Genomic DNA, 15,500 nt, shown 5'->3' on the forward strand with positions numbered 1-15,500 from the left:
AGAGACAGGGTTTCACCATGTTGACCAGGATGGTCTCGATCTCTTGACCTCATGATCCACCCGCCTCGGCCTCCCAAAGTGCTGGGATTACAGGCTTGAGCCACCGTGCCCGGCTTTTTTTCTTTTTGGTATTTTTAGTAGAGACGGGTTTTCGCCATGTTGGCCAGGCTGGCATTGAACTCCTGACCTCGTGATCCGCCCACCTCGGCCTCCCAAAGTGCTGGGATTACAGGTGTGAGCCACCGTGCCCAGCCCTACTCCCTGTTTTCTTGAGATCCACTTTTTTAGCTCCAACATGAGAGAACACACAATATTTGTTTCTGTGCTTGGCCTATTTTACTTAATGACCTCCAATTCCATCCATGTTGCTGCCAATGACAGGAATTCTTTCTTATGGCTGAATAATACATTTTCTTTAGCCTTTCATCTACTGATGGGCACCTAGTCAATTGATTCCACGTTTTGGCTATTGTGAAGTGCTGCAGTAAACAAGGGAATGCAGCTATCTTTTTGATATATTGATTTTTCTTTTGTGCATATATATATATCCAGTAGTGGAGTTGCTGGAGCATACAGTTCTTTTAATTTTTTTGAGGAACTTCTGTAGTCTTCCATAGTGGCTGTACTAATTTACATTCCCAAGAATGTATGAGGGCTCTCCTTTTTCCACATCCTTACTAGCATTCATTATTCTTTCTTCTTGATAAAAGTAACTAATTGGGGTGAAATGACATCTCATTGTGGTTTTGATTTCCATTTCTCTGATTAGTGATGTTCAACAATTTTTCATATACCTGTTGGCCATTTGTCTTTTGAAAAATACCTATTCAGATCTTTTGGCCATTTTGCCAGGCTGGAGTGTGGTGGCGTGATCTTGGCTCACTATAACCTCCACCTCCCAAGTAGCTGGGTTCAAACAATTCTCCTACCTCAGCCTCCCAAGTAGCTGGGACTATAGGCGCACGCTACCATACCCAGCTAATTTTTGTATTTTTAGTAGAGACAGGGTTTCACCATGTTGGCCAGGATGGTCTCGATCTCTTGACCTCTTTTGGCCATTTTTAAGTTGGATTATTCTTTTTGCTATTGCTTAAGCTCCTTGTATGTTCTGGTTATTAATTCCTTGTTAAATAGTTTGCAAATAAAACATCCTCATCTTTCAAACTATACATTGCCACTTTCTCTCTGTTCCCTTTCCTGCCTGACCCTTTTTTTTCCCTTTCTGGCCTCTCCGTACATAGTATTTACTCTTGTACTGTAGCACCCCAATACTTCCTGGTATTTGTCTTCTCCTGCTAGACTGTATGCTCGAGATTTATTCCTCTTTATATTCCCAAGGCTTAGCCCAGTACTTGGCACAAAACAGGTGCTCACTAGATGGTGACTTGCTTGAGGGCAGAGATGGTGTCTTATCTATCTTTGTATGTTGTGATTAGTATGGTGGCTGGCAATTATTTGGCACTCAAGTGTTTAAAGAATTAGAAAACACATTGGTGAGAGAAAACTGAAGATATTATAAAACAACATGACTGCTTTAAATGAATTAAAGCTGCTGGGACAAATTATATCCATGATACTGAGAGAGAATTTAAGTGTTGCCACTTTTAAGGAACCACGGAAAGAGGAAGGCACTAGTTTACTGTGTGCTTTCCATATGCAAGGCACTGGGCTGTTCTATGCACATAGTTTCAGACATGTTAGAAGCCTAGTGCTGGCAAATGTGGCTTCAGTCCACAGATTCTAGCGTGACTGCTTGGGCCAATCCACCTGCTAACCCTGAAAATAACATTTTCCTCTACTCTGTGATAGTCTTTCACACTCCCTACACAGTATGTATGTGTGCATGTGTGTGTGCAGAATTACAGCTCATCAGCCTGGGCAACACAGGGAGACCCTGTCTCTACAAAAAAAAAAAAAAAAAAAAAAAAAAGCCAGGTATGTGTGGTGCATACCTGAAGTCCCATCTACTCCAGAGGCTGAGGTGGGAGGACTGCTTGAGCCCAGGAGGTCAAGGTTGCAGGGAGCCAGTGATTTATATATATATAAATTCTGGGTGACAGCGTGGGTGACAGAATGAGATCCTGTCTCAACAACAACCCAAATATATATATATATATAGTTCTCAACAAAATAAAGAAAAGGCCTAGACATTTGAAAATAAAATTAACTTCAGAAGTTTCCTACTGCCAGGGATGTTCAAACATACGTGTGGGTAACTTCTTTATGGGAACGGATGCATCTGATAGATGATTAATCCTGTGGATTTAAGGTTCTTCCCACTGCCAAGATTTGATGAGGGGACAATATAGTGATGGATCTAAATATGTCAAATTCTTCCAGGTGTAGGGATAGAGAGGCGGTTTTAGTTCAAGAATCTGCAACTTACGCTTTAACTTAGTAAGATAAAAAAAAAAAAAAGGATCTGCAACTTATCGTATTGCAAATAATGCATCCAGGCACCTCCTTTATTTTGCTTCCCATCCCCCCAACCCCCAGTCTTTTGGGGAAGATCTTCTGGGTCACAGTCTCTTCATGGTGCACTCAATGTAAGACTCCAGCAGGAAGATCGTTTCATCCACCTGGATCTCACTGGCATCCAACCTGAGTGAAAAAGTAAAAGCATTTGCCTAGACTGAATGTACAATAGCATATTTAAGCGTAGAGGCTGGGTGGATGTGACCATGGAGAACTGCTTGGTTACCCCTGAGAGTGGATGGAAAGAAAGTAGGAGAACCAGTTGATCGTTTTGCCATTTACCAAGTATCTTTTATGTGCCAGACACCATGGAAACTGCTGAGAATGCAAAATACAGAGCCTCTGTCCTGGGGGAAGGTAGTCTTAACTTGCAATCAGGAAAACCAATGTAAAGGCACAGGTATAAAAGGACCTAGTGTGTTTTAAAATAGCAAGAAGCTAAGTGTGTCTGAAGCTTGAAGTCAGCGGTGATTAGGAAGAAATGGAAGCTTCTTCAGCCAGATAAAAGCCATCTAGGAAAAACCCACAGCTAACACCATACTTAATGGTGAAAGACTAAAAGCTTTTCCCCTAAGATCAGAAACAAGGCAAAGATGTCTGCTCTTGTACTTCCATTCAAGCTTTTACTGGAGGTTCTAGCTAGGGCAGTGAGTCAAGAAAAAAGTAAAAAGCATATAGATTGAAAAGGTAGAAGTAAAACTACCTCCATTCACAGATGACATAATTCTATTATAAAAAATCTCAACGAATCTGCAAAAAAAACTACTAGAATTAATAAATGAATTTAGTAAAGTTGTGGGATACAAAATCACAACACAAAAGTTGGTTGTTTTTCTATAACACAAGCAATGAACAATCCAAAAATGAAATAAGCAACCACTAAACGAGCACCTAAAAAAAATACTTAGAAATAAATTTAATAAAAGAGGCGCAAGACTTTGCACTGAAATGTGGTCTAGGAAAGAGGTGATGAATGCCTGCGTATGGACCAAGATGAAAGGCTAGATTTGAGACACATTACTGAAGGAAAATTAAGCCAGTACAGTGGCACTTGCCTGTAGTCCCAGCTACTTGGGAGGCTGAGCCAAAGGACTGTTTCAGCCTAGGAGTTCAAAACCAGTCTCAGCAACACAGCAAAACCGCGTGTCTCAAAACAAATTAACAGTACTTGATGAACAAGAGAGTGTATATGGTGATGGAGAAGAAGCTGAGAACATCTTCAGAACTGCTTGTTTACAAAAACAGGTGGATTACATTCTGTTAATTGAGCTGGAGAAGACAGTTTAGGTTTGTTCGTGCTAAGTTGGAGGCTTACAAGATGTGAAAAAGGAGTTTTGGGATGGTATTTTGAAATGTAGGTCTGAAGTTCGTGATGCTTACTTGTTGACATTACGTTTCAGGGTCTCTAGCTGCTGACGTTCAGGAGCTGTGATCATCTCCTCTATTTCTTGTAACTGTGCCTCCTCTGCACCTGTAGCCTGCATAGATGCAATGATGGCCTCTACCCTCTGAGATTTTTCTAGTAGACGCCTGTCAAACAAACACAACTCTGAGACGTGTTTCCTAACCCTGGAGATTCTCTTACCATTTATCTCTGAGGCACAACCCATCACCCTTTTACCATTTTCCTGGTCAAAGTAGATAATGTCACCTTCTAAGGACATTTTCTAGAAACTTATTTGGAAATGTAACTTCACTCCTGAAACTCTTACTGCCTCTCATTTGCACTTAAAAGTTTGGTGCTTTTGGACGTTTCTCATAAATGTAATCTGAAAAACTATTTCATTGGGAGCATATTAGAAAAGTGTAGACTAATGCGTGATTTATACTAATCAAAGCCAGTGATTAGTGCAAGTAGACTGGTTGCTATCTCCATTGTTACCTGTTTCTCAGAATTTTTTTTTTTTTTTTTTTTGAGATGGAGTCTCACTCTGTCACCCAGGCTGGAGTGCAGTGGCACAGAGTGGCTCACTGCAACCTCCACTCACTGACTTTAAGCGATTCTCTTGCCTCAGACTCCAGGGTAGCTGGGACTACAGGTGCCCACGACCAGGCCCAGCTAATTTCTGTATTTTCAGTAGAGATAGGGTTTCACCATGTTGGCCAGGCTGGTCTTGAACTCCTCAAGTGATCCACCTGCCTCAGCCTCCCAAAGTGCTGGGATTACAGGCATAAGCCACTGCACCCGGCCCAGCCTCCATTGGTTCCTGTTTCTATAGGAAATTTCCTCAGGCCCTTGACCTTGAAAAATGTAAATAACTCAACTGAAAATGTACTTACTTGTTCTCTTTGGTTTCAAATTGCCTCCTTTCTATCAAGTTGGCTATGCTCTGAGGAAAGAGAAGACAGACAAGAAATGCACATAGTTCTATTTCAGCAGCTCAGATAAAATGGGTGAAATGGGCCTATGAGGGGGACTTGTCCATGTGGAGGAAATGGGGAGAAGGTCCAGACTGGGTTACCTTGTAGCACCTGTGCAACAACATTCGGGCAGCTGCCAGGATGTTCACAGTATATAAATAGAAGGTCCTGGATGGGGCATGGTCTGGTGTTTTGGGAATTTCCTATTTGTCCAATAGAAAAAAAAATAACAGAAATTTTACGGTTTGGGAACTGGCGAAGTAAACACTCATTCCATGTGGAGTTACTCAGCTCTCTTTGTTACTTACATTTTCATGTTTCCTAGTCATTCAATACCTGTGTTGATTTTATTTACTTTGAGACTGGGTCTTGCTCTGTTACCCAGGATGGAGTGTGGTGGTGCGATCTTGGCTCACTGCAACTTCTACCCGGGACTCAAGCAATCCTCCTACTTCAGTATCCTGAGCAGCCGGAACTACAGGCATGTACCCCCATGCTCAACTAATTTTTTCATTTTGGGGGAGGGGTGGGGGCAGGAGACATGGTCTCACTATATTGCCCAGGCTGGTCTTGAATTCCTGGGCTTAAGTGATCTTCCTGCCTTGGCTTCCCAAAGTGCTGGGATTACAAGTGTGCCCAGCCCAGTTTCTGTGGTTTATGTCATAATTAGTTAAATGGAGAGCTGGGCTTCCCTGTTTTTTCCTATTTGACTGTCAGCATCCTGAATAGGGAAGAAAGGGAAGGTAACTAACATTTACTGAGCAATCTGTGTACCAGGTAAATTGTATATGATTTTTACAAAAAAACATTTTTTTTTTTGAGACAGTCTCGCTCTATCGCCCAGGCTGGCATGCAGTGGCGCAATCTCAGCTCACTGCAACCTCTGCCCACTGGGTTCAAGAGATTCTCCTTCCTGCCTCAGCCTCCCAAGTAGCTGGGATTAGGCACATGCCACCACGCCCATTTAATTGTTTTGTACTTAGTAGAGACAGGGTTTCACCATGTAGGCCAGGCTGGTCTCGAACTCCTGACATCAAGTGATCTGCCTGCCTCGGCCTCCCAAAGTGCTGGGATTCCAGGCGTGAGCCACCATGCCCGGCTGCCTCTTTCTTACTAGGGCAGTTAAGGCTCCACATTATCCTCTAAGTGCTCGCTACATCTCTGTGAATCATTTTTTCTGTCTCAGAGCTGGATACAGAGTTTGCCTGGGGATTCAGTATGTTTGCCTGAGAAGCTTTTCTCACCCTATGCTAGCTTGTCTGGTTGGCAATTATTATACCCTTGGTTACCTGGAGTGATATAAAATTTTCTGAGAGCATCTTATATAGCATATCCTTTGCCTCCTTTGCAGGAATCATTGCAAAGTCTTCCACTTGCTTCTGCTCCAGGTGTTTCTTCTGCAAAACTAGACGGAATATTCTAGCACAGCGAGACCCAAATCTGGAAAAGAATGAAGAAAGCAAATGGCATGCCACCATAGGAGAGTAGCTTTAGTTCCCAGTCATAGATGGGGTAGTGTTCTATCCCATGTGTAGAACCAGGACCAGAGAGGAACAGTGATCAGAAAATTCTTCCACAGCTCCACAGGTTGGTGATGTTAAGTCATCACCAACTGCTGAGCTCATTTGAGTGCCACAGTTCCTACATTTGTAAGCAAAGGCTTTAGGGAGGCTGGTGAACTAAGCAGTAGGTTATTTTAGGGTAAAGAGCAGTATTACATGAGATCCACAGGAGTCCAGTGAAAAAATGGGGCAAAGTGTGCCACGGTGTGGTTATACTGGTTGCTTACATAATGGACAAATTACTTCAGTGGGGATAGGAAGTATCTGATCCCAGACCCCATCAGTGTCCCCCTTACCTCTCTTGCACGACAGACTCCAGAGTGGCTGTGGCTAGAGATGCTAATGCCTTATGGAGGTCTTTAGGTAGAGAATTAAGGTCACTCGGTAATGTTCTGGCCTTGTTACTGTGATCTGAGTTTTATTCCTTAGTTTCTAATTTATAATTAAACTTTAAACGCTACTTCGTTTTTCACGTTATAATTTGTGGTTTCAGTTATGGTACGTAAATATTCCAAAACTTTAATACGAGTGTTTAAGTAAGGGTTTTGCTTAACTAAAATTTGGTTGATTAAAAGTCCTTTTTACTTTTTTTTTTTTTTTTGAGATAGGGTCTCACTCTGTCACCCAGCTTGGAGTACAGTGGCATGATCTCAGCTCACTGTAACCTCTGCCTTCTGGGCTCAAGTGATCCTCCCACCTCAGCTTCCTAAGGAGCAGGACTATAAGCACGCACCATTACATCTGGCTAGTTTTTGTACGTTTTGTATAGATGGGGTTTTGCCATGTTGCTCAGGCTGATCTTGAACTCCCGAGCTCATGCAATTCTCCTGCCTCAGCCTCCCAAAGTCCTAGGATTACAGGTGTGAGCCACCATGCCTGGCCTCTTTTTACTTCTTTATCATCAATGCAGTTCACTGTAAATTCACAGAAAAATTTATTTAGCAATTATTTCAATTTTCTAACTTATTTAGTATAATAAACATTACCAAATATTTCTTTCCTAAGGCACCATTCTGACTTGTCAGGCTGCCTGACTCTAAGGAAATAACTGGTAAGGATACTGATGACATACATTCCTCCACCACTGTCGCCAGACTTTCCAACAAATTCTAGCTATTGAGAAAAAGAGAGAGTATTAACTGAATGGGAAGTCCAGTGATTCTGTTTCCAATGGAACAAATCTGACCAAAAGTCTGTAACAGGTAGCCCTCCTATCGAACAGTGTGGAGAAATTATCTGCGCTGGCTAGGTAGAGACTAAGACTATAGGAGAATGAAGCTAGGTGTCAGTGTAGAAATAAACTGTCAACAGAACAGGCTAAAGAAAAAATAAAAAACAGACTTACTGGATCATCTGCCAGCAGAGTGAGATACTGATCAAGAACTTGCTTAGAGATGTTATAGCCAACAGGTAGGGATCTGAAGATCTGTGGAGCAAAAGACACTTAAAATGGGTTTGGAAACTTTAGAACTGCTGACTTTACTGAAATAAAGATCTTTTAGGCTGGGTGCAGTGGCTCATGCCTATAATTCCAGCACTTTGGGAGGCTGAGGCAGGTGGATTGCCTGGGGTCAGGAGTTGGAGACCAGGCTGACCAATATAGTGAAACCCCATCTTTACTAAAAACACAGAATTATCTGGGTGTGGTGGCGCATGCCTGTAATCCCAGCTACTTGGGAGGCTGAGGCAGGAGAATTGCTTGAACCCAGGAGGCAGAGGATGCAGTGAGCCGAGATCGCACCACTGCACTCTGGCCCAGGCTACAAGAGCAAAACTCCGTCTCAAAAAAAAAAAAAAAAGATGTCTTAATTTTAGATATCACAAAATTGTCCAAAAATATTCATGGCAGGATTGTTTGTAAGAGTAAAAAACTGGAAACACCCAAAAGACCAGTACTGAGTAGTATATTAAAATAAAGTATAGCACGGTCATTAAGTGGAATATAATACAGGAATATTATAAAGAGTGGGACAAATCTATAAAAACTGACATGCAAAGAAGTTTTACCAGCTGGGCATGGTGGCTCATGCCTGTTAATCCTAGCACTTTGGAAGGCTGAGGTGGGCAGATCATGAGGTCAAGAGATCGAGACCATCCTGACCAACATGGTGAAACCCCATCTTTACTAAAAATACAAAAACTAGCTGGGCATGGTGGTGCATGCCTGCAGTCCCAGCTACTCGGGAGGCTGAGGCAGGAGAATCACTTGAACCTGGGAGGTGGAGGTTGCGGTGAGGCGGAGATTGCACCACTGCACTCCACCAGGCGACAGAGCGAGACTATCTCAAAACAAACAAACAGAAGACAGTAATATAAATAACACATATTTATTAAATATCAATATTTTAAATACAAGGGGTCAAATAATGTCCTGAATGCCAAGGCTCTCTGAGTCCAAATCCTAGATTCTTAAAATAATTAGGAATAGGATGTACTTGACAAACAGATACTTTGACTAAGTGAATGATGAAGATTTTGAAAAACTAGATCCTAAGAGACCAAACATTTCAGTGCTCACCACTTGAAGACAATCCTTGCCCCACATCAAACAAACGCCCTTCTCTTTCAAGGCTCAGACCTCAACCTAACACCAGGATCTGTGTATAATAAATGTTGTTAATACCGAAGAGTGTGTCCGAAAGCTAGCACAAGCACATGAAACTCACCTCATTGGAAGACAATGGCTGGGTGAAGGGAGCACTAGAGGAAGTGGTAATCTCACTCATTCGGAGCATGGTTCGCACGATCTCGCTGCTTGTCTGTGTTTGAAAAGTAAACTGGAATTCAGAAATCACTGTGCTGCCCCCGTCTATGTGACAATGGCCATATCTGACAAGTAAGTGAATATTCCTGATGACCAATGACAGACCTACTTAACGTATTACCTGGTCCATCCTGTTAGCAACTGCACTCACAATGGCCTGGTCACGGAAGTGTTGGTGGAATCTGTCAAGGTTGGCCTGCCAATAAATCCCATCATCTGGAATGGGCTGATGAAGAGAAAAGACTTAGAGAGAAACATTTAAATACAGCGTAGAGTTTTCTGAGGAGCTTGGATTTAATGCTTCACCATTTCTTTTCCTATATACTAACAACTAAATTCATTGGAGACAAATCATTCAGTCACGTAGATTGGTGTCCAGACAAATCCCAACTTCAAACAGGTTCTCTAAGCTCATCTCCAATCTTTCCTTCCTATTAATTTTTTTTTTTTTTTTTTTTTTTTTTGTTTTTTTGCTTGTCACCCAGGCTGGAGTACAGTGGCATGATCTCTGCTCATTGCAACCTCTGCCTCTTGGGTTCAAGCCATTCTCCTGCCTCAGCCTCCTGAGTACTGGGATCACAGGCCCCCACCACTGTGCTTGGCTAATTTTTGTATTTTTAGTAGATTTGGAGTTTCACCACATCCAGGCTGATCTTGAACTCCTCACCTCAGGCGATCCCCCTGCCTTGGCCACCCAAAGTGCTGGGATTACAGGCATGAGCCACCACTTCTGGCCTTTCTCTCCCTTGACCCTTCTTCCTTCTTGCTCTCAGCAGATGACCTTGTTTCTGATTTCACAAAGAAAATAAAAGCCACTAGGCCCGAATTTATTCAACTTTGTGCATGTCCTCACCACATTTCTTTCTTTTATGTTTTTAATTTATATTTTTACTCACTTTTATCACAGCTGAAAAATGTTCCTTTTACCTAAGGTTAATACCTATACTGGTATTCCAGACCTTACCCTCTCATTCATTTTTGGGGATCCAGCTCTATTTTACCTTGTCCTCTAACATCGTCAGCCTTTCCTTCACTACTGCCTCCTTCTCCTGTCCAAGTCTCTTCTACCCTAGAACTCTCCTTCAATCCTACGCCTCCTCTTCTTTTCCTTACTGTCACAGCCAGGCTTCTCAAAGAGTTGGCCATCCCAGGTGTATCTCCATCTAGATTCACTCAACCCATTTCCACCATCGTCCTGAAATGTCAATTGTCACTTACATTCCAGTGAAATACCACGATCGTCCTTGAGGACTCTATGTTGTCAAGTTCTAATAATACTTTCCACTTCTGATCTTGTTTAATCTTTAGGAAGCATATGACATGGACATTTTTTCCTTCTTAAAACTTTATGTGGTTCCCTGCATTTTATGACACCATTTTTTTTTTTTTTTCTTTTAAAGACAGGGTTTCTGTCACCCAGGCTGGAGTGCAGTGGTGTGATCATAGTTCACTGTACTGAATTCCCCGGGCTCAGGCGATCTTCCCATCTTAGCCTCCCAAGCAGCTGTGACCACAGGTGCGTGCTACCACACTCAGGTAATTTTTGTATTTTTTGTAGAGACGGGGTCTCACCATGTTGCTCAGGATGATCTCAAACTCCTAGGCTCAAGCAATCTGCCCGTCTTGGCCTTCCGAAGTGTTAGGATTACAGGCGTGAGCCACTGGGCTGGCCAACATCATTTTTTCTTGGTGTTATTTTGATCTTTCTGGCTACCTTTTCTCAGTCTCCACAGATTCCTCTTTCAGACGCCACCTATAATACTGATGCTTCCTTTCATTTTACTCTACACGCTCTACTTGGGTAATTTTATCTGCTCTCCAGGCTTCAATAATTAATGCATTTCCAAATCTGTTACTCTATCCTAGAACTCTTTTTTTTTTTTTTTTTTTTTTTTTTTTAAACGGTCTTTTTTTTTTGCCTAGCCTGGTTTTGAACTCTTGGCCTCAGCTGATTTTTTTTTTTTTTTTTTTTAAGATGGGAGTTTTGCTCTTTTGCCCAGGCTCCAGTGAAGTGGCATGATCTCAGCTCACTGCAACCTCTACCCTCCAGGTTCAAGTGATTCTCATGCCTCAATCTCCCAAGTAGCTGGGATTATAGGCCCACGCCACCATGATTGGCTAATTTTTATATTTTTAGTAGAGACGGGGTTTCACCATGTCGGTCAGGCTGGTCTCAAACTCCTGACCTCAGGTGATCCACCTGCCTCGGCTCCCGAAGTGCTGGGATTCCAGGCGGGAGCCACCGCACTCGGCTGCTTATTGACATCTTTATGGGCGTGCTAAGAAGGCATCTGAATATATGAGTTCAGGACTATGTATAATTTTTAGACTCATTTTTCTCTACTGGCCCCTATAGTTCTTTAGGTTCTAGCCATATTGAGCAACTTACACTTTTTCTAGGCCCCTTTTTGCATAAGCTGTTACCTCTGTTCAATGAATGAATGAAGTTAAGGCTCAGAAGGGAGACAGTAATGGTTCATTCTTTGTTAGTCTATTCCTGCTAATATTTCATGAGGTTCACAACCCTACTGCTTCTTAGCTCAGGAATCTTTTTTTTTTTTTTGAGACGGAGTCTCGCTCTTGTTACCCAGGCTGGAGTGCAATGGCGTGATCTCGGCTCACCGCAACCTCCGTCTCCTGGGTTCAGGCAATTCTCCTGCCTCAGCCTCCTGAGTAACTGGGATTACAGGCACGCACCACCATGCCCAGCTAATTTTGAGACGGGGTTTCACCATGTTGACCAGGATGGTCTCGATCTCTTGACCTCATGATCCACCCGCCTCGGCCTCCCAAAGTGCTGGGATTACAGGCTTGAGCCACCGCGCCCGGCCCAGCTCAGGAATCTTTAAGCTCTCTTGGGGCTCGTTATCTGAGTACTCTTTCTGGCCTGCTTCAGGGTGAGGACTTCTAATCAAGAAGCCCCATTACCTCCTTGTTATCTGTAGTATGTTTTGGTCTCTTGGCCTTGGGCTCCCCAGCAGCATCTTCATCAGATGATCTCCGCCTTTTACCTTTCCCTGCCAAACAAACAATTGAATACTTAGGCGTATCTCACATGATGACAGGAAATGACCAGGTGTCTTTCATTCCAAAGACAGCTGTAGCTGCCTCTAGATCAGAGTTGCTTAGGGGGTTGAAGAGCTCTAAGGATCACAAGTAAATGATGAAATAATCTGAAACTCAACATGTTCAAAAAGAAACTCACAGTCTTTCTCCTCCAAAGACTGGTTCTCCTCCAATGCTCTCTTTCATGGCCAATGATATAATCATCCTCCCACATGCACAAGTCAGACACACAGATATCATTCTTGATACTTGTCTCCTTCACCTTTTCTATATTTCATTTTTCACCAGCCTGTCAACACTTACCTTTGCCCCATCCTCCCATCCTTTCTATAGACAAAAAATCTTTTAAAAGTGTAACTTAGGCCATGTCACTTCCTTAAAAATCCTTTAGTGGTTTTCCTTTGCCTTAGCATAAAGAACAGATGCTCTATAAGGTCTTACTTGATTTAGCCCCTGCCCATCTCCCATCCATGTACTAAGCAGGTAGATCCTGATTAGCTTCTGAGATCAGACCTCTGCCTATCTCTAACCTTATCTTATACCTCTCTTGCTTTGCTTACCATGATTTAGCTATACTGACATTATTTCATTTCTTCAAATGCTTTTTTTGTTTACTACATACTATTCCCTTTGCCAAAAATGCTTTTCCTCTGTTACCTCGCTGTTAGCTTCTATTTAAAATCTTAGCTCAAATGCCACCTTCTCAAAGAAACATGAGGCCTAAACTCCCAGATGAATCCAGTCCCCTATTATATAGTTTTCTTTCTTTTTTTTTTGAGACAGAGTCTCACTCTGTCGCCCAGGCTGGAGTGCAGTGGTGCAATCTTGGCTCACTGCAACCTCTGTTCCTGGGTTCAAGCAATTCTCCTGCCCCAGTCTCCCAAGTAGCTGGGATTACAGGCATGCATCACCATACCTGGCTAATTTTTGTAATTTTAGTAGAGATGGGGTTTCACCATGTTGCCCACACTGGTCTCAAACTCGTGGCCTCAAATGATTCAGCCACCTCCGTCTCCCAAAGTCTCCATTATGTATTTTCTGAACACCTCATACTTTTCCTTCACAGTACTTATCACAGTTTAATTATGTATCATTGTGATTTTCTGATTAATGTATGTCTCTTATACCAAAGCCCCATGGCAGACACCATGACTTTTTTTATTGTTATACATCACAATGTCTAACTGGTTCATACGTTTAACAACCAATCAAGAAGAATCCACAGTTAAGGCAAGTCACAGTTCCGGGGGTTAAAATTCCTTACCTATCAAGCTCAGCTTAGGAACCAGGTACATGTCCTTCTCATTAATGACAAGTGCGGGGGCAGGTGGTGGCGGCCCAGGGTCTGAATTTTCAGTGGTAGGTACTGAGGGGCAGCGTTGTACAAAGTGTGTGTCTGCCAATCGTACAAATGTGTTTGATACTTCAGCATAGTCCATGGTCTTTCCATCTGTGTAACAGGAGGAAAAGGGCAGATGAGATGGCCTAAGACAGCTCAGGGTCCACTCATGTAGCCAGCTGATCTATGCTTTTGCTAACAGCTGTGGATACAGTACTGACCCTCCATGGTCTCTGTGAGCCGGTCTGCCACTTTCTTCACAACAGCTGACATTGTCAGTTTGCCATTCAACAGAAGCTCCTCAACAATCAGCTCTCCAGTGTCACTGTACAGAGTTTTGGTAGTATAGATGTACCGGGGGTATCTAAGCATTCGTAATACCCGGCTGCACTGGGCTTCATACTCCACCACACCACGTTTGTGCACTTGATAACTCACCAGGTTATGCTGGACAAGAACACACAGGGCCTTTTTCACCTAGATGGGACATAAAGAGAAGAAAGAGAGGAAAGACCTGAAGATATAGCTCATTATTGCTGGCAATTTTTTTGTCCAACAGCTTACTAAGCATCAGAAAATGGCTAGATAAGAATCTTTGCTCTTATTTCCTCTCTTCATTGGAGTAGTTAATAAGAATCACATATCAATACAAGAAATCAGGAAGATTCCTTGCTATATTTTCTCTGATCCTTATTTTTCAAAACACAATTTACTTTCCTTCTATCATTCTCATTCCTTAAAGGCAGTATTGAGGTTAGTAGACTTACTGTGAATAAATGAGGCATGGCTTGGGAAGAGCAAAGATTTGCCTAAGACGCTGTGATGAACTAGAAACACTCTGAGAAACAAAATGTTGATGTCTAAGTCCCATCCTTTTTTCCCCCAAATAACATTGTTTGCTCCCAGGGCAGGCTTTTTCATTTTTTCCTTTTCTGGGGTGAGAAGAACAATATTCAAAGGTGGGCGAAATAAATTAGCGAAAGAAATGAGAGAAAATGAATGTCATTTAGACGTACCTGATCCAGTGATGTTCCTGTGTCATGGGCAATTACTCTTAGTGGCTGGCTGCCAGTTCTTATCAGGTGGACTCCAATTTTTTCTACAATCTCTCCAAAATGCTCTTGCAGCAACAAAGAACAGAGCTTAATTTCTGCTTGAGTCATTGTACTGGGGAGTCTGAGAGCTAGGGGAAAAAACACCAAAACAGTATGATGGAGTCTTTCTTTCATGCTGGAAGCAGAGCTGCTCAGTGTAAATTCATGTGTTCTTTCTGGGGGGGGGCAATTTGACAATACATATCAAAGAGCCTTAAAAATCTTGCATATCTTTGAAACACCAATCTCTTTTTGGATACTGTGTCCAAGGAAAGAATAAAAAGTTAATAAAGTCGCCAGGCACAGCGGCTCATGCCTGTAATCCCAGCACTCTGGGAGGCCAAGGCGGGCGGATCACTTGAGGTACGGAGTTCGAGACCAGCCTGGCCAACGTGGTGAAACCCTGTCTCTACTAAAAATACAAAAAATTAGCTGGGCGTGGTGGCACGTGCCTGTAGTCCTCACTACTCAGGGGGATGAGGCACACAATCGCTTGAATCCAGGTGGTGGAGGCTGCAGTGAGCTGAGATCTGGCCACTGCACTCCAGCTTGGGCAACAGAACGATACTCTGTCTCAACTGAAAAAAAACCCCATAATAATAATAGAGTCACTAGTTCTCTTTATGACACCGACTTACTGGAAACAATCTAATGTCTAACAGTAAATGATGGCATACTACACCGACATTTTAAGTTATTAAGTACCATGTGTATTCGTGTAGAAAATTATTCATAATATTAAGTGATAGAAGCTGCAAAAAAATAACATTCGATTATCATAAAAAAACGGAAAAACGTATGCATAAAGACTATGCATCAAATTTATCTTTTTTTTTTTT

The 15,500-nt window shown here is 42.4% G+C and overlaps 1 protein-coding gene across 1 annotated transcript in view; it reads right to left on the bottom strand.

The window, feature by feature from the left end:
• Window positions 1-2,438: 2,438 nt before the first annotated feature.
• POLR3C (RNA polymerase III subunit C) overlaps window positions 2,439-15,500 on the bottom strand; it is a 14,257-nt gene continuing 1,195 nt past the window's right edge. The window contains exons 2-15 of the mRNA XM_017515182.2: window positions 14,584-14,750; window positions 13,789-14,044; window positions 13,493-13,678; window positions 12,091-12,179; window positions 9,284-9,388; window positions 9,065-9,157; window positions 7,744-7,824; window positions 7,460-7,511; window positions 6,695-6,755; window positions 6,126-6,276; window positions 4,938-5,039; window positions 4,756-4,805; window positions 3,856-4,005; window positions 2,439-2,601 (exon numbers count right to left, since the gene is read on the bottom strand). Of these exons, the coding sequence (XP_017370671.1) occupies window positions 2,520-2,601; window positions 3,856-4,005; window positions 4,756-4,805; window positions 4,938-5,039; window positions 6,126-6,276; window positions 6,695-6,755; window positions 7,460-7,511; window positions 7,744-7,824; window positions 9,065-9,157; window positions 9,284-9,388; window positions 12,091-12,179; window positions 13,493-13,678; window positions 13,789-14,044; window positions 14,584-14,730 (1,605 nt within the window). The 5' untranslated portion in view covers window positions 14,731-14,750 and the 3' untranslated portion in view covers window positions 2,439-2,519. The remainder of the gene's footprint in view (window positions 2,602-3,855; window positions 4,006-4,755; window positions 4,806-4,937; window positions 5,040-6,125; window positions 6,277-6,694; window positions 6,756-7,459; window positions 7,512-7,743; window positions 7,825-9,064; window positions 9,158-9,283; window positions 9,389-12,090; window positions 12,180-13,492; window positions 13,679-13,788; window positions 14,045-14,583; window positions 14,751-15,500) is intronic.

Source organism: Cebus imitator, unplaced genomic scaffold, assembly GCF_001604975.1.
Source record: "Cebus imitator isolate Cc_AM_T3 unplaced genomic scaffold, Cebus_imitator-1.0 Scaffold543, whole genome shotgun sequence".
NCBI lineage: Eukaryota > Metazoa > Chordata > Mammalia > Primates > Cebidae > Cebus > Cebus imitator.